We start from the raw sequence: 19,295 nt of genomic DNA on the forward strand, positions 1-19,295 counted from the left end.
CTCTGCCTCCCCTGGTCTCAGCATTCTCTGATAACTGACTCCACTCCTCTGATCCTCCTCCAGACCCTGCACTTTCTGCATTCCAGCTCTGCCCCCAAAGGGGGTGCACAGTGATGCTCAGAAGGGTGGAGGATTCTTGACATCTGATGTAATGGGGATACAGATACAACCAGCCCTTTGAGGGTAACCATAATGCTGATACGCCCGTGATGAAATGGAGCTTGACACCCCTGCCCTAGAGAAGAAAATAGTGGTAGCTCCAATTTTTTTAATGTCACACAATATTACCGTAAAAGGTCTAGGAGACTGAAAATTGCAAAATATACACTAAAGTTAATTTTAGGGAACACAAACGCAATAAATTACCTACTTTTTTGGTAAAATATAAAAGACAAGGTTGCACTGAGTAAATAAATACCACACATGTCAAATCTTAAATTTGCGTGCACCTGTGAAATGGGAACAAATATCAGTACCTGATATTTTCTATAGGCAACACTTCAAAAGCCCTCTATAGGTCATCAGTTTAGCATTATGGAGGAGGACTGGTAGTAGAATTACTGCTATCACTCTGGCGTGATACGAAACACATGCATTGCAATCAACGTTTTCATGCATAAGCATGTTCGTAGGTGCATTTGTGAGGGTGGGGTGTCTCAATTTTTTTTTGTGGGGGGGGGGGGGGATTTTAAATGCTTGGATGTAACATTTTTTACAATTGGAAAATACCCTATGTGATGATTTATTGGTGACAGGTTCTGTTAAACGAGACATCCGGGGTCTAAATTGTCTTCCCTGTGCTCCACTGAATGTAATGCAATGCAGATCACTCTGCATTATATTCTACCCTGACCATATTGGTTGGGGAAACTGACAGGAGAACCCAGAAGTGACATTTTACACATCTCTTCCAGGTCAGCAACAAGAAGGGGAGGAGTGTGGACGTATGTTCCTTTTGCTCCCTCCCCTCTATCCGGCGGCACCCACTATGCCGATCCAGGGCCCGCAAGCCATGGATAGGGTACGTGCATGGGCATGCCCATTACTGAGGTGTATAAAAGCAATCCAGTGCCGCCGGACTGTTCTGATCTGACAGCCAGAAGTTGGCTTGTCAGATTTACACACACTCCCGGTGGCTCCAGGCAATTAGCAAAGGACTACAATTCCCAGCATGATCCCCTGAGACCTAAGGATGTGACTCCCCCCCCCCCCAAAATGAAGGACTACAAGTCGCAGCATGAGCCCGAGATCTAAAGATGTGACCCCTGAGATCTCTTGGGTTAATGCTGGGACCCATAGGCCTTCACTAGTTTGGGGTGGTGGTGTATCATCCTCAGCTCTGAGGAGTTCATGCTGGGACCTGTAGTCCTTCATTTTTGAGCGGGGTCAAATCCCTCAAAAGTGAAGGACTACAAATTCCAGCATGATATATATATATATATATATATATATATATATATATATAATATTGAGATAGGAAGAACAATAGAGTCAATGGCAGAAAAGCTGGCATCAAACAAGCAGTCCCAAAAAAACCCCACAAAAATTTAATTCAACCTCTTCCCACCGGCCGCATGCATATATGCAGCCTCTTGGCGGGTGTGCCTTAATGCTGAGAGTCCGCATATGTGCATATCCAAACAAAAACAGAACTGTGCTGAGAGCCATGGCCAACAGAAAGCTCCTGATCGCAAGTAACAGCCAATCACAGTAGTCATATGATAACAAGCCCTGCCCCGCCTCCCTGAATTTAAAACCCCTGAAAGGGCCAGGAGGCGCCGGCGCCAAGGGTTTAATGAAATGTCTGTGACATTTCAATAAAGTTTTTTTTTTTTTTTTAAACGAAAAGGAATAGTGTGGTACAGAGCAGTGATTCCCGCTGGACCGCACCCCGGCTGCTGCGTTATAAAGTGGTAGCTGGTATGACTGGATCCTAAACCCATAATAGAGAGAACTCTGGACTTGAAAAAGTTGTATCCAGAGAGTATTGATTCACTTACCATGGCGCTAAATACATTCTCCAAAAGTTTGTTCAATGAGTGGTCACTGGCGTTGTTATCACATGACATCACGATCAGGTTGATGCTGCAAAAAACACCAAATTAAAATAAAAGAATTTCTGATAAAAGGTTTAACAATGAATCACAGTATTGTACAAACGTCGGGTGACATTGCTTTTATATGACGTTGTGAAATGCTGAGAATCTTTTTTAACTCTTGTAATCATCTGCAGAAATCCAATGCAAAGACCATTGTGATCGCTGTTCAGATCAGAAGAATCGCTAGTGATGATTGGCCCTGGTTTGCCTAGTCTTTGCGTGGAGCAGTAGCTGCAGCATAAAGTGAACCAGCCATTCATTCTTAAAGCGGAGTTCCACTTCCAAAATCAAAGTCAGCAGCTACAAGAACTGTAGCTGCTGACTTTTAAAAAACAACCACTTACCTGTCCCATGATCCCGTGGTGTGTCCCCCACAGCCCGTTTCACCGGCCGTCCTGTATTCCAGGAGGCCGGCATCTTCAGCGTTGGCACCCGGCTGTGACAGCTTGTGGCTTCACAGCCGGGTGCGCAGTGCGCATGCGCGAGTAGCGCTGCGCTTCCTGAATGGCCCCGTAGTCTTCTGGGACCTGTCACGTGTTCCACAAGACTTCGGGGAGGGAGGACAACTTCCGTTTCCGATCGCCTAGGCGTTCGCAGCGGAAGTGGGTACCTGTCAAATTCGGGTACCCGCCCCCCCCCCTGCTCCCCAAAGGTGCCAATCCTTAATGGGGAGTGGGGGACCAATCTTTAAAGCGGAACTCCCCCTTTTGGGTGGAACTCGGCTTTAAAGTGTCACAAAAAGCTATTCCTATTTTCCAAAAATAATCCATACCCATCCACTACTTAAAAGGGATTGTAAACCCTCATCTTAAAAAACAGCCCATTCAGTTTGCAGACCGGTTCACACCATGCCTGCACAGAAACACGCTGTGCGTTGCTGTACAAGTCACACCGCATGCAAAACGCACTCCATTCGCCATCTGCAATGGGTGTCTATAAAACATTAACACTCCAAACGCAGGTTGAAAACGCAGTGCGCTTGCCTGCACCTGATCGCATGGTACTTCTGTACCATGTGATCCAGTAGCAGTGCGTTTTAAAAAGTAGCGCATGCACTACTTGTTGCGCGGTGCGATTTTAGACTATTCAAAATTAATGGAGAGAAATTGAGTAGAACCGCATGTAAATCACACAAACGCACAGCGCCTTCCTGTGCAACTGTTAGTGTTAATCGGCCCTAAGCCTAGGTTCATACATGTGCGGTATACAGGGGCAGACTGACAACTCATGGGTCCCATCGGGCTATAGGGGATCATGGGGCCCCTGTGTCCTTGCCCAAACTCAAAAAAGCCTATGAAAAAGGTATCAGGGGCATCTCATGGAGCCCCCTACTGACCCCGGGCCCTCGGGCAGTGCCTGAGTTTCCAAATGGTCAGTCTGCCCCTGGCGGTATATCACATGCGATTCGCACAGGAACCGCACCACATTCCGTGCGGTGCGATTTGAGCCATACATTTTGTATGGCTCAAATCGCACCGCAACTGCACCAAAAAGGTGCAGGACCCTTTTTTGGGTCCGCACTGGAATCGGATCTCATGGGAATTGACACCTATGTGATCTGATTCTGCACATCGCCCCGCGTTTTGTGGACCGATTTCGGGGTGTTGTTAACTTAATATACATACCCGCAGCGGTTTGCATGAACGGGGTGCGATTCTGATGCCGTGCGGAATTTGCACAGAAAATGCTAAGAATTCCGGACCACATCAGTGTGAACCCGGGCTAAAATAGAAATGAAAGGCAAAAGATTTGTGTATATATAAACATAAATACTTTTTTCCCTGTTTTATAAGTGATAACATTCCCTCAGTTCTCAGCTCAGAGAGGTGGGGGAGGAGAAAAAGCAGTACAATGATTTTCCAATGTGAATAGCTGTGAGGGGGGGAGGCGTGTCAGCACAAGTATGATCACTAGAGGAGAGCAGGCTGAGTTCTCAGCACACTGACCATGCTGTGCTCTCATGCCTACTGTGGTCAGTTTTTAATAGGAAAGCAGAGAGGCTGGCAGGAACACCAGGGATTTCACACAAAGGAAGCCATACAAAGAGAAGAGGACGCTTTTCATATAAGTACATGGTACAGCAGGCACATAACAGGAAAATGAACATAACACCTCTTTAATGGTCCTGTAATCCATTTTGCATTAAATCATTTCTTACTGCTAACTGTATGTGACGGCAAAACTTTAGATCGGCTTTACATTTCAGATCTGCTGCAGAAAGAAGTCTAGGGACCTATAAAAGTTGTAGCATAGAAAACGTGACAATATAGTTCCAAAGCATCAATGATCACTGGAACAAGATGTTGTTAAATGGCTCATTGAAGACAAAGCTGCTGTGATCAGCTTTTGCGTCTACATCAGGATTTACTCCCATCAAGCTAAAAGGTAAAGATGGCGCATCAGACCGTGTACAGTAGGGGGCATAGCTGAGTTTCCTGTAGAAATTTGGTGGCTTTAAATGAGAATGTATAATTTAAATTTTTTTTTCTACACTTTTAATATACAGCTTGCTGTAAATAATTTATATATATATATATATATATATATATATATATATAAAGCAGCACAGTGGCCAAATGGTTAGCACTTCCGCAATGGCTGCCGGTACAGAACTCTGTGAATGAATAACTCGGCTGTGTGGATGGAGCTCCGGGCTATACTTGAATTGTGACAGCGGGTGCTGGGAGAGGATCTCATGCCCGCTGTCATAATGGGGAATCCGGTCAGGGCACTGAATATGAGTGTAACATGTTACTAAAGGTGAAGTTATCCTTTAAGGCTACGTTCACATCTGTGCGGGTGTGGTTCCCGCTGCGGGGTTGCACCTAGCTCTGCAGTCACACCCACCGCACAGAGTGCGGGTGCCATTTATCCTAATGGGATGTTGTGCGCACTGGAAATCGCTCTCGCACTGTGATCCACACTGCACTTGCAGTTCCCGTGCGGGCTGCGATTTCTAAAATGCTGCAGACAGGGACGGACTGACCATTTGGAAACTCAGGCACTGCCCGAGGGCCCGGGGTCAGAGAAAATATCAAAAGGCACATCATGTGAAGTACAGCAAGATCCAATCAAACTGGATGATATCTGTGTTGGGATTTGTAGACCTCCAAATGGCTGACGCGTTTCGAGGCTTAGCCTCTTCCTCAGGCTCCGGTGCGCCCTCTTTTTTGTTTCTTTGCATGCGGTACAAAAGGTAATAACTGTGGGGGATGAATTGATAGGAGAGATAAAAGATTTGGTTATTAGCTGAAGCCAGGATAGGTGATAAATAGATAGATAGATAGATAGATAGATAGATAGCAGGGGCGGACTCACCATTTAGAAACTCGGGCACTGCCCAAGGGCCCAGGGTCAGTAGGGGGCCCCATGAGATGCCCCTGGTACCTTTTTCATAGGCTTTTTTGAGTTTGGGCAAGGACACAGGGGCCCCATGATCCCCTATTGCCCGGGGGCCCCATGGAGTTGTCAGTCCGCCCCTGGCTGCAGAGTGCTTTTCCCTGGAATTCAGGAGGCATAGCAATCCAATCTAATGAATACGCTGCTGTGCCCACATGAAACTCTGCTGGCAGAGCTGCCTGTTTGAACCAGACCTACGACAATGCAATGCCTGTGTGGCTTATATCTCATTTCAATAGCTGTTAAAGTGAACTTTTCTCATATAAACATAGCAGGCCAGCAAGGTGGCTTAGTGGTTAGCTCTTCTGCAGCACTGGGGTGTTTGGTTTGAATTCTGTCCAGAATGTTATCTGCATGGAGTTTGCACTTTCTCCCTTTGCTTGAGTTTCTTTCTCCAGACATGCTGGTAGTTCAACTGGCTTAAGTCAAAACCGACCCTAGTATGTGTACGAATGTGAGTTAGAGACCTTAGATTGTAAGCTCCTTGAGGGCAGGGACTGATACGGATGTACACTCTACTGAACTAACAATGTGAAAGAACAAGTATTAAAAAAAAAAGTGATTTTGTGATTACGTCAAGGTAAACACTACAAAAATACCTTCAAATAGGCACTCATTAAAAATACACTTTGTGAAGTGCATTCATCCTGGAAATTTTATTTAGAACATGATGTCCTCAGCAGGGGCGGACTGACCGTTTGGAAACTCAGGCACTGCCCGAGGGCCCGGGGTCAGTAGGGGGGTCACATGAGATGCCCCTGGTACCTTTTTCATAGGCTTTTTTGAGTGTGGGCAAGGGCACAGGGGCCCCATGATCCCCTATTGCCCGGGGGCCCCATGAGTTGTCAGTCCGCCCCTGGTCCTCAAGTAGGTAACGAATGACTTGAGTTCTCCCTTATTTTATGTGATTTTTTAATGCCACAGCATTAAAAAAATCAGTGTCTTTATTTTTTTTTTATTTTTATTTTTTAACAAGAATAAAGAGAACAATGAGGATGGCTGCAACACTTGGCCAATAAAATGGTAGAAATTAATAATGACATACCAATACAGGTTGGAGTTTATCATCTACCCCACCTCCACCTAAGAACTGTACTTGAATCACCTCCGTCAGATCATCCCCCGCAGCTATCACCTTTTGTATCCCCTCCCCCTTCCTTTAGATTGTAAGCTCCACGAGCCGGGCCCTCCTATTCCTTCTGTACTGAAATGTATTGTAATTGTACTGTCTCCCTTATATTGTAAAGCGCTGCGCAGACTGTTGGCGCTATATAAATCCTGTATAATAATAATAATATATAAATCCTGTATAATAATAATATATAAATCCTGTATAATAATAATAATATATAAATCCTGTATAATAATAATATATAAATCCTGTATAATAATAATATATAAATCCTGTATAATAATAATAATAATATATAAATCCTGTATAATAATAATAATAATAATATATAAATCCTGTATAATAATAATAATATATAAATCCTGTATAATAATAATATATAAATCCTGTATAATAATAATAATAATAATATATAAATCCTGAATAATAATAATATATAAATCCTGTATAATAATAATATATAAATCCTGTATAATAATAATAATATAAATCCTGTATAATAATAATAATAATATATAAATCCTGTATAATAATAATAATAAATAAATCCTGTATAATAATAATATATAAATCCTGTATAATAATAATAATATATAAATCCTGTATAATAATAATATATAAATCCTGTATAATAATAATAATAATAAATAAATCCTGTATAATAATAATAATATAAATCCTGTATAATAATAATAATATAAATCCTGTATAATAATAATAATAATAATAATCATCAAAGGGTCAGTTCACATGAACTAAAAAAGCTGCCTATGCTGGTAAGGGAAATCTGTAAATAAAAACAAACTGTGGAACTTTGACCAAAGTTGAATAATGCCCTTGCTATAGATGTAAACCATTTGCATACCTCCCAAAGCCTGGCTGAAAAACTTCCATGGCATCTTCCAGTCCTGCCTTGTTGCTAGGATGTTGCTAAGACACTCCTAGCTGATGTAACCCTCCCGTCATGTGTTCTCTCTCCCCTGTTGCAGTAGCATTGAGCACAGAAATGCCCCAACAAAGCAGGTGGTGGCCCTATCATGTGCGGGGTTCCTGTGAAGGTGGGAGTGGGCAGTAACAGCTGGGAGCTTTTCGGCAACATCCTAGAAACAAAGCAGGTGGTGACCCTATCATGTGCGGGGTTTCTGTGAAGGTGGGAGTGCGCAGTAACAGCTGGGAGCGTTTTGGCAACATCCTAGTAACAAAGCAGGTGGTGGCCCTATCATGTGCGGGGTTCCTGTGAAGGTGGGAGTGCGCAGTAACAGCTGGGAGCTTTTCGGCAACATCCTAGTAACAAAGCAGGTGGTGGCCCTATCATGTGCGGGGTTCCTGTGAAGGTGGGAGTGGGCAGTAACAGCTGGGAGCTTTTCGGCAACATCCTAGTAACAAAGCAGGTGGTGGCCCTATCATGTGCGGGGTTCCTGTGAAGGTGGGAGTGCGCAGTAACAGCTGGGAGCTTTTCGGCAACATCCTAGTAACAAAGCAGGTGGTGGCCCTATCATGTGCGGGGTTCCTGTGAAGGTGGGAGTGCGCAGTAACAGCTGGGAGCTTTTCGGCAACATCCTAGTAACAAAGCAGGTCGCCTATAAAAAAAATATAGGGTGCTAAAGTCTGTCGCCATTTCACGGGCTCATGCTAATGTAATGCTTGACACGCTGGGGATCTATTTACTCGGAGCAACCTCGCCTTTTATATTTTACAAAAAAACTGGGTAATTTATTGCAATTGTGAGCCCTAAAATTAATTATATTTTTCGTTAACTTTTTGCCTTTCCTAGATATTTGCGGAAATGTTGTGTGACAAAAAACTGGAACTATCACTATTTTATTCTCTAGGCTGTTTGCTTTCAAAAATATATAATGTTTTGGGGGTTTCTGCAAACTTCAGTTTTAACGTAATTTTCTTAAACGTGCAAAAAAAAAAGAAGCAGCAAAAAACGTCTCCGGCACCAAAAGGTTTGAAAGAGTCAACAAAGCTGAAAGTTCAAATACTTTGTAAAAGTTTGCTGTTCATGCTGCTCTTATACAAGCTGAATACCATGTGAAACAGGCCTTACAGTCCCTTCCTCCAGCTTTGTTTGCGCCACTTTCCAGAACTTCAGTGCAGGGAAGTGCGCGGTCATAACAGCTGTCAGGACTTGTAGTCCATTCATTCACAGTGAATGACGGGGACGTGTGGGCGGAGCCCCGTACGGCCATGGTGTTTTTGAAAACTGACAGCTAGTACGGGGAACTTCTCCCCATACTTCTGTCACAGGGAAGGGAGGCAGCGGGCGGCAGCTGCACGATCGGGGACATTCACCATATGTAAGAGCAAACTTATCCTTTAACCAGTTCCCAACCGTGCTATAGCCGAAGGACAGCTACAGCGTGGTTGTCTGGTTCTGGGACGACTTCCATCGACGTCATTCGAGAACACGCCCCCAGCGGCATACACCCTGCGCCGCCAGTGATTGCTGTGTCCGTAGGACACAGCTGATCACAGGATGTGGTAAACGGCCAATCACGACGGCCTTTTACCACGTGAACAGCTGTGTCCAATGACACAACAGATCACCGGTAAATTCAGTTGCCGGTTATCAGTTGCACTTTCCTCGCGCTGTCACAGCGTGAGGAAAGTACTGCCAAGAACCGGTAATTGTCAGCGAAGGGATCGGCACTAATGATCAGTGCCCAGCAGTGCCGTCCACTTGTACCCAGCAGTGCCACGTATCAGTGCCAGCTATTAATGCCTCCTATCCGTGCGGCCTCATCAGTGCCGCCCATCCATGCCGCCAATCTGTGCCCATCAGGGCCGCCTATCCGTGCCCATCAGGGCCGCCTATCCGTGCCCATCAGGGCCGCCTATCCGTGCCCATCAGGGCCGCCTATCCATGCAGCCTCATAAACGCACATCAGTGAAGGAGAAAAATTACCTGTCTGCAAAATTTTATAATAGAAACAGAAAATTTTTTTTGTTTTTCAAATTTTTTGCTCTTTTTTGTTTATACCGCAAAAAATAAAAAACACCCAATTGTCATTCAAAGTGCGACAGCGCTGAAAGCTGAAAAATTGGCCTGGGCAGGAAGGGGGTATAAGTGCCCGGTAGGCAAGGGGTTAAAGCTGAACTAAGGTCCACAATACTTACCTCCCCTTCAACGGTCTGATGTCCCCCACTGGCATCTTCTACCCGGCTTCTTCTGGCTGCCAGGCCAGGAGAGTTACTAGCCAGCAGTATCTGCATGAGCCAGCAGTATATCTCTCCTGAGCTGGCAATCAGCTTCTTGGCACAGATTCATACAGGAAGGTTCTAGAGGCCATTCAAGGTACTTATTGTAACTGAAGCCCTGATGAAGGGGGAGTCTCTTAGACCTCCCGAAACACGTTGGCTGTTTAGTACATACCTATAAATGAATTTGGACTCTTATCCTTTGGTCTGGGGTTCCTTCCATTTGTGCATGTTTTTTTTTTTCTGGATACCCCCTGGAGGGGAGCCCTGTCTGTTCGGAATGGCCAGCGAGCTCTGCAAACCCTTTGTATGAACTCACATCACAGTCCTAGCGCCTCTTGGATGCGTTTATCTTCTATACACATTACAAGCAATGTCGCTGTCACCTGTCGCTGTCACCTGTCGCTGTCACCTGCCACTCACCTGTCATGGAAGGTTCTCCACAGCACTCTGCTGTTCTCTGTCCGGGTAGCAGTCAGCAGAACATCTTGGTTGTTTGCAAACATGTGAACGCCGTTCAGCGATCCGATCACAGAGAAAGTCAGCTGGAAAACAAAGAAATATCACCATGAAAAGCAGGAGTGGATGTAACACCTTCCCGCCCGGCCTATGGCAGACTGACGCCTGGGCGGGGCACTCTCCATTGTGACTGGGCATCAAATGACGTCGTGTAAAAACGAGCCGCTCACGCGCAGCTGACTGTCCACGGGACGCAGCCGATGGCATGTCACTACCCCGCCCCGTTGCCAGTGTCATGTGACCGCTGTGACCAATCACAACAGATCACATGACAATTGTATACAATGGATGGCTTCCTAACATGCCATCCATTGTATACAATTATGTTGTTAGTTGTGACCAGTCAAAGCAGTCATATGGTTAGCACTTCCACCTGGCAGTACTTGGGTCGTTGGTTCAAATCCCAACCATGGCAGCACCTGCCTGGAGTTTGCATGTTCTTCCTGTGCCTGGAGTCACCCTGGGATTGGAGGCCTCCACTGTAGAGGCTCCCTGGTCACACTGTGATTGTAGGCCTCCTCTGTAGAGGCTCCCTGGTCACGCTGGGATTGGAGGCCTCCTCTGTAGTCACACTGGGATTGGAGGCTTCCTCTGTAGAGGCTCTGTAGTCACACTGGGATTGGAGGCCTGCTCTGTAGAGGTTCTGTTGTCACGCTGGGATTGGAGGCCTCCACTGTACAGGCTCCCTGGTCATGCTGGATTGGAGGCCTCCTCTGTAGTCACGCTGGGATTGGAGGCTTCCACTGTAGAGGCTCCCTGGTCACACTGTGATTGTAGGCCTCCTCTGTAGAGGCTCCCTGGTCACGCTTGGATTGGAGGCCTCCTCTGTAGAGGCTCTGTAGTCACGCTGGGATTGGAGGCCTGCCCTGTAGTCACGCTGGGATTGGAGGCCTCCACTGTAGAGGCTCCCTGGTCACGCTGGAATGGAGGCCTCCTCTGTAGTCACGCTGGGATTGGAGGCCTCAACTGTAGAGGCTCCCTGGTCATGCTGGGATTGGAGGCCTCCACTGTAGAGGCTCCCTGGTCATGCTGGGATTGGAGGCCTCCACTGTAGAGGCTCCCTGGTCATGCTGGGATTGGAGGCTTCCTCTGTAGAGGCTCTGTAGTCACGCTGAGATTGGTGGCTTCCTCTGTAGAGGCTCTGTAGTCACACTGGGATTGGAGGCCTGCTCTGTAGAGGCTCTGTAGTCACGCTGGGATTGGAGGCCTGCTCTGTAGAGGCTCTGTAGTCATGCTAGGATTGGAGGCCTCCACTGTAGAGGCTCCCTGGTCACGCTGGGATTGGAGGCCTCCTCTGTAGAGGCTCTGTAGTCATGCTGGGATTGGAGACCTCCTCTGTAGAGGCTCCCTGGTCAAGCTGGGATTGGTGGCCTCCTCTGTAGGGGCTCTGTAGTCACGCTGGGATTGGTGGGCTCCTCTGTAGAGGCTCTGTAGTCATGCTGGGATTGGAGACCTCCTCTGTAGAGGCTCCCTGGTCAAGCTGGGATTGGTGGCCTCCTCTGTAGGGACTCTGTAGTCACGCTGGAATTGGAGGCCTCCTCCTTAGAGGTTCTGTAGTCATGCTGGGATTGGTGGCCTCCTCTGTAGAGGCTCCCTGGTCACACTGGGATTGGAGTCCTCCTCTGTAGAGGTTCTGTAGTCACGGTGGGATTGGGGGCCTCCTCTGTAGTCACGCTGGGATTGGAGGCCTCCACTGTAGAGGCTCCCTGGTCACGCTGGGATTGGAGGCCTCCTCTGTAGAGGCTCCCTGGTCACGCTGGGATTGGAGGCCTCCTCTGTAGAGGCTCCCTGGTCACGCTGGGATTGGAGGCCTCCTCTGTAGAGGCTCCCTGGTCACGCTGGGATTGGAGGCCTCCTCTGTAGAGGCTCCCTGGTCACGCTGGGATTGGAGGCCTCCTCTGTAGAGGCTCCCTGGTCACGCTGGGATTGGAGGCCTCCTCTGTAGAGGCTCCCTGGTCACGCTGGGATTGGAGGCCTCCTCTGTAGAGGCTCCCTGGTCACGCTGGGATTGGAGGTCTCCTCTGTAGAGGCTCCCTGGTCACGCTGGGATTGGAGGTCTCCTCTGTAGAGGCTCCCTGGTCACGCTGGGATTGGAGGCCTCCTCTGTAGAGGCTCCCTGGTCACGCTGGGATTGGAGGTCTCCTCTGTAGAGGCTCCCTGGTCACGCTGGGATTGGAGGCCTCCTCTGTAGAGGCTCCCTGGTCACGCTGGGATTGGAGGCCTCCTCTGTAGAGGCTCCCTGGTCACGCTGGGATTGGAGGCCTCCTCTGTAGAGGCTCCCTGGTCACGCTGGGATTGGAGGCCTCCTCTGTAGAGGCTCCCTGGTCACGCTGGGATTGGAGGTCTCCTCTGTAGAGGCTCCCTGGTCACGCTGGGATTGGAGGTCTCCTCTGTAGAGGCTCCCTGGTCACGCTGGGATTGGAGGCCTCCTCTGTAGAGGCTCCCTGGTCACGCTGGGATTGGAGGCCTCCTCTGTAGAGGCTCCCTGGTCACGCTGGGATTGGAGGCCTCCTCTGTAGAGGCTCCCTGGTCACGCTGGGATTGGAAGCCTCCTCTGTAGAGGCTCCCTGGTCACGCTGGGATTGGAGGCCTCCTCTGTAGAGGCTCTGTAGTCACACTGGGATTGGAGGCCTCCACTGTAGAGGCTCCCTGGTCACGCTGGGATTGGAGGCCTCCTCTGTAGAGGCTCCCTGGTCACGCTGGGATTGGAGGCCTCCTCTGTAGAGGCTCCCTGGTCACGCTGGGATTGGAGGCCTCCTCTGTAGAGGCTCCCTGGTCACGCTGGGATTGGAGGCCTCCTCTGTAGAGGCTCCCTGGTCACGCTGGGATTGGAGGTCTCCTCTGTAGAGGCTCCCTGGTCACACTGGGATTGGTGGCCTCCTCTGTAGAGGCTCCCTGGTTGTGCTGGGACTGTAGATCGCCCTATGGAGGCTCCCAAAGCAGGCTAGTTCCTCTATAAAGTCCCTCTGGCTGTGCTGGCACAGCTCCTCTACAGAAAAGACCAAGACCCAAAGCATGCTGGGACTTGTAGTCCCCCCTCTGTGTGATTACCTGTCTGCTGCTGCTCTTGCTGCGACAATACAGGGGCACCCCGCTGCTGGCCGTCAGGCACAGGAGGAACACCGCAGACTCCTCCATCCCTCTCACATCTCTGCACCTCCCCTCCTCATCTTCCCCATCACACGGATCCAAGCCGCCATCTTGCGCCCGGTGCACGCCGGGAAAAGACGCCAGCGCTGCAAGAAGCTGTCGCTTGGCAACAGAGAGGAGGGGAGGCGTGAACGTGGGGGTAGTCATCTGGCGGTGGGCGGACCCAGCACCGAGCGTCCACAGGAGGGCGCAGACGAGCTCGGCCCCCCCCCGCGGTTGGGGTGAAGTGGTAGGCGCCAGTAGCGCAGTGCTGTATATATAGCAGGCTGGCTTTGTGCTAGAGGATTGCAGTATGAGGACTGCGGCGGGAGAGGAGGGGGATGGGAGACACTGGGAGGAGTGCTGACAGACTTCCCAGTCATAGTAAATACGGTGAATAGTGCTGACTGAACCTCACACTGAGCTCCTGGTGATGATATCCCGGAGAATTCCATCCAATAAACCCTGTCATGGTCCTGATTGACTGCATTGTCGGGCACTGGGCATTCCTGTCAGACACATTCGCTGTATGATGGGATTGGATGTGTTTACCAACATTCGGGGCACATTCACACCGTTACCCGCTAATTGGCCCGGCAGAGTGCCAAAAAACCTGAACCTGCCGCGTTTTATTGCGTCACGACACATGTTAGGCCTCGTGCATGCAGACGGCAAGAGGCTGAAAATATGCCGGGCGTAAAATTCCGGGTGTTTATAGGATACAGCCCGCTGTACGTGGGAATGGCTGTACTCACCTAAACGGTGAATAAAAGGATTGAGGTTTCCTGCACATGTACATGCAACGTATTTCCTGAACGTTAAAGTTCCGGATATACAGGCTGTACACGGCACCTGCACCTTCCCGGTCTCTCAGAATTTTACGTCCAGCGCGTTTCGTCCTCTATTCATGTGTGGGAGGCAAATGTGCATGTGTGTGCAACGTAATTCCTGAACGTGGAAGTTCCGGATATACAGGCTGTACACGGCACCTGCACCTTCCCGGTCTCTCAGAATTTTACGGCCAGCGCGTTTCGTCCTCTATTCATGTGTGGGAGGCAAATGTGCATGTGTGTGCAACGTATTTCCTGAACGTGGAAGTTCCGGATATACGCAGCGTGTGCAGAAACATCGCCGTCTACAGCTGCGTATTTCCTTCTATGGCAGGCTGTACACGGCACCTGCGCCTTCCCGGTCTCCCAGAATTTTACTCCCAGCACGTTTCGTCCTCTCAGTGTCCGTGTGTGGGAGGCAAATGTGCATGTGTGTGCAACGTATTTCATGTGCATGTACATGCAACGTATTTTCTGAACGTGGAAGTTCCGGATATATGCCGTGTGTGTAGAAACATCACCGTCTACAGCCATGTACGGCTATTTCCTTCTATTGCAGGCTGTACACGGCACCCGTGCCTTCCAGGTTTCCCAGAATTTTACGTCCAGCGCGTTTCATCCTCTATTCGTGTGTGGGAGGCAAATGTGCATGTGTGTGCAACGTATTTCATGTGCATGTACATGCAATGTATTTCCTGAACATGGAAGTTCCACATAATACGCAGCGTGTGCAGAAACATCACCGTCTACAGCTGCGTACGGCTATTTCCTTCTATTGCAGGCTGTACACGGCACCTGCACCTTCCCGGTCTCCCAGAATTTTATGCCCAGCACGTTTCGTCCTCTCACTGTCCGTGTGTGGGAGGCAAATGTGCATGTGCATGCAATGTATTTCATGTGCATACAACATATTTCCTGAATGTGGAAGTTCTGGTTATACTGTACGCAGCGTGTGCAGAAACATCACCGTCTACAGCTGCGTACGGCTATTTCCTTCTATTGCAGGCTGTACACGGCACCTGCACCTTCCCGGTCTCCCAGACTTTTACGCCCAGCATGTTTTGTCCTCTCACTGTCCGTGTGTGGGAGGCAAATGTGCATGTAATGTATTTCCTGAATGTGGAAGTTTCGGATATATGCAGCGTGTGCAGAAACATCACCGTTTACAGCCATGTATGGCTATTTCCTTCCATGGCAGGCTGTACACAGCACCCATGCCTTCCCGGTCTCCCAGAATTTTACTCCCAGCGCGTTTCGTCCTCTCATTGTCCGTGAGTGGGAAGTAAATGTGCATGCAACATATTTCATGTGAATGCAACGTATTTCCTGAACTTAGAAGTTCCGGATATACACAGCGTGCGCAGAAACATCACCGACTACAGCCGCGTACGGTTATTTCCTGCCATGGCAGGCTGTACATGGAACCTGCGCCTTCCCGGTCTCCCAGAATTTTACTCCAGCATGTTTTGTCCTCTCAGTGCCTGTGTGTGGGAGGCAAATGTACGTGCAACGTATTTCCTGAACGTGGAAGTTTTGGATATACGCAGCGTGTGCAGAAACATCACCGTCTACAGCCATGTACGACTATTACCTTCCATGGCAGGCTGTACACGGCACCTACACCTTCCTGGTCTCACAGAATTTTACACCCAACATGTTTTGTCCTCTCACTGTCCGTGTGTGGGAGGCCGTGGGGCTTATTGTAATGATAGGCACTTGCTGTTGAGAAGTAGTAATAAACACGCAGTTGAGCTGTGTTTTTTACTCCCCGCAAGCTACTCCCCCTTAAAGTGGCTGTAAACTTTGGACATGAAATATGAACAAAGCATATCCCTCTATAAAGCCCCTCCAAGTTAGCTAGATAGGCTTCTATTTTTATATAGAGGCTGAGTAGCAGTTTGGGGATCAGTCAACCTTGGAGTGAGGCAGGCTGGGTGGCTCTACAGGTCAGGGTTTCTGGACCCTTCCACCTTTCTAGAAACCTGAGAAGATCTGCATATTTGAGGGACCTTGGCCAATCCCCAGGTAGGAGGCTGGGCATGGTGACCAGGGCAACCCTCATATATGAAAAAGCCTGTGGAGAGAGGGGAGTCAGGAGAAGATGAATTGAGAGGAGGCTGGAGTGTTGAGCCTGGGAAGGTATACCCCAGGGAGGGGAGCCTACGTTCAGGCATGGTTGCTGGACGGGAGGATCTCTACTGTTCCACTGTCTCTTAGGGAGGACATCCTGAACAGCAGGGAAGGAGCCAGCTCAGCAAAAGGCCTGGAAGCAGCTACAACCCACTGCGGAGACAAGACAGTGTGAGATCTCCTATACCCCCCTGGGCCAGAAAAGGGGAGAGGGTGGTCAGGTGCGAGACCCAACTAGTCTTCACCTGGGACTGCTTAACTGCAAGCTTTTGGGACCCCCTTGTTCAGGGATGCCCCCAGATTTTGCAGGTTTAGTAAATCACCCGCACACATGTCTACATTCAGGGACACCCACCCCCAGCATTACAGATGTCCTATTGGGAGCAGCGACTATGTCCATTCAGCTGAAACACCTGTGCATCCCTGTTCAGGTAAACACGGCTCTGGCACGGGTGTACACTGTAGTACGCATGTGTTAATGACGTCTTACCCTTGCAATAGCCAATAGTGATCCAAGGTAGAGCGCCCTATAGATGGGGTTGTACAAGAGGGAGGAGGCACTATTTTGCATCCTCATCACCTGTTTTGAGCAGTCAATTTTGCTGCGCCACAAGGTTTTATTTATCCCTGTCCACTGCTTTTGTGGAGTGATTTGGGGGCAGTATAAATGCAGCTCAATTGCATGTTTTTTACCTTTCCTTCATTGGTCCCAGTCCCTCGCCAACGCTGGCATCTTCTGCTGCGTGTTGGTCTTCAGCCATCTTCATTGGTCAGTACGGGATGACGTCACTGTTGCTCATACTCATGAGTCAGTCATCTCAGCACACAGGGACCGGGCCAGCGATGTAAGCTGCATCGATCTACTTTAGCATTTCCATTGACTCATATGGGTAGAAAAGAAGTTCTGATGCAAAAGTACACAGTACATTAGGGTCCATCCACACTTGGGTGCCTCCAGTGCGATTTCAATGTGACTTTGGTGCGACTTTACATTCTCTGGCACTCAAGCTGCATTAAAGTAGTGCAGGAACCTTTTCAAAGTCGCAGCGACTTTAAGTCGCATATTTCTGAATTGAAAACAATGGGCTGCACCTTGTCATGCAACTTTATGTGTCCAAAGTCGCACAAGTGTGAAACAGTGATAATAATAAAAATGTAACACCAATAGTAATTCTAGGAAATCCTTTGCACTTATTTTGCAGCCCTTGGAGCCCATGCAAGACAGTAGTCTGTTTTAGTGCTTCTTCAGCACAGTGACGGAAACATACTCTTCATCCTGGGCTCTGGTAGGTAAAGCTAACGCATGTTGGCGATGCCAAAAGGACATGGGCACCACCACACATATCTGGTGGGTATGCCCTCCCCTTCAGCAATTCTGGAACTACATTTTACTTGTGCAGCTCCGAGCGACAAGGCTCATGGATCTGTGATATTCCTCAAACTACCTTACTGTCCACCTTACTGTCTTCTCACCACTGGTGAACCCAACTTACACCATCTTTATCTGAATGGGTAACGTAATTAAATTCCATCATGTGAAAGGAGCACTTTACTGCTGGAGCTGTACTTGTCCAAACACTTGGGTGGCTTGGATGAGTAGTCATCCCTTGACACCGGTGATCCCAACATACACCATCTTTATCCGAATGGGTAAGGTAATTAAATTCCATATGTGAAACAAGCACCTTACTGATGGAAATCATGACAACCAATAACTCCACTCAACCACTTGAGTGAATTGGGCGGTATTCAGGGACTCCCAAGAAGACCTCTAAGACCTTTGGGCACGCTGGGACACTGGTGGTGGCTGATCAAGATGGAGTGAGAGGGTCACCCATCCTAAACCCTGTCCTGTCTCTATACCGTCATAAACTCCCTGACCACCCATCCTCTTCCTTTGCTCCTCACACTTTTACCCCTACCTTAGTTAATTATTCCTGCAACCCCCTCCTCACCAGGATTCTACTTATAAGACACTGGCAAGCCCAACATATACCGTCTTTATCTGAATAGGTAACGTAATTAAATTCCATCATGTGAAAGGAGCACTTTACTGCTGGAGCTGTACTTGTCCAAACACTTGGGTGGCTTGGATGAGTAGTCATCTCTTGACACCGGTGATCCCAACATATGCCATCTTTACCCGAATGGGTAAGGTAATTAAATTCCATATGTGAAACAAGCACCTTACTGATGGAGATCATGACAACCAATAACTCAACCACCTGGGTGAATTGGGCTCCCAAGAAGACCTCCAAGACCTTCGGGCACACTGGAACACTGGTGGTGGCTGGTCAAGATGGAGTGAGAGGGTCACCCATCCTAAATCCTGTCCTGTCTCTATACCGTCATAAACTCCCTGACCACCCAACCTCTTCCTTTGCTCCTCACACTTTTACCCCTACCTTAGTTAATTATTCCTACAACCCCCTCCACACCAGGATTCTACTTATAAGACACTGGCAAGCCCAACATATACCATCTTTATCTGAATAAGTAACGTAATTAAATTCTATCATGTGAAAGGAACACTTTACTGCTAGAGCTGTACTTGTCCAAACACTTGGGTGGCTTGGATGAGTAGTCATCCCTTGACACTGGTGATCCCAACATATGCCATCTTTATCCGAATGGGTAAGGTAATTAAATTCCATATGTGAAACAAGCACCTTACTGATGGAGATCATGACAACCAATAACTCCACTCAACCACTTGAGTGAATTGGGCGGTATTCAGGGGCTCCCAAGAAGACCTCCAAGACCTTTGGGCACGCTGGGACACTGGTGGTGCCTGGTCAAGATGGAGTGAGAGGGTCACCCATCCTAAACCCTGTCCTGTCTCTATACTGTCCT

At 48.3% G+C, this 19,295-nt stretch overlaps 1 protein-coding gene across 1 annotated transcript in view; it reads right to left on the minus strand.

The window, feature by feature from the left end:
• The window catches only part of FUZ (fuzzy planar cell polarity protein), a 68,071-nt gene extending 54,466 nt beyond the window's left edge, over nt 1-13,605 (minus strand). Inside the window, exons 1-3 of the mRNA XM_089659333.1 lie at nt 13,405-13,605; nt 10,258-10,379; nt 2,001-2,085 (exon numbers count right to left, since the gene is read on the minus strand). Coding sequence (XP_089515459.1) covers nt 2,001-2,085; nt 10,258-10,379; nt 13,405-13,491 — 294 coding nt within the window. The 5' untranslated portion in view covers nt 13,492-13,605. The remainder of the gene's footprint in view (nt 1-2,000; nt 2,086-10,257; nt 10,380-13,404) is intronic.
• Between the last annotated feature and the right edge of the window lie 5,690 nt (nt 13,606-19,295).

Source organism: Staurois parvus, unplaced genomic scaffold, assembly GCF_062004578.1.
Source record: "Staurois parvus isolate SC_StPar_1 unplaced genomic scaffold, SC_StPar_1.0 ptg001149l, whole genome shotgun sequence".
NCBI classification, from domain to species: Eukaryota; Metazoa; Chordata; class Amphibia; order Anura; family Ranidae; genus Staurois; species Staurois parvus.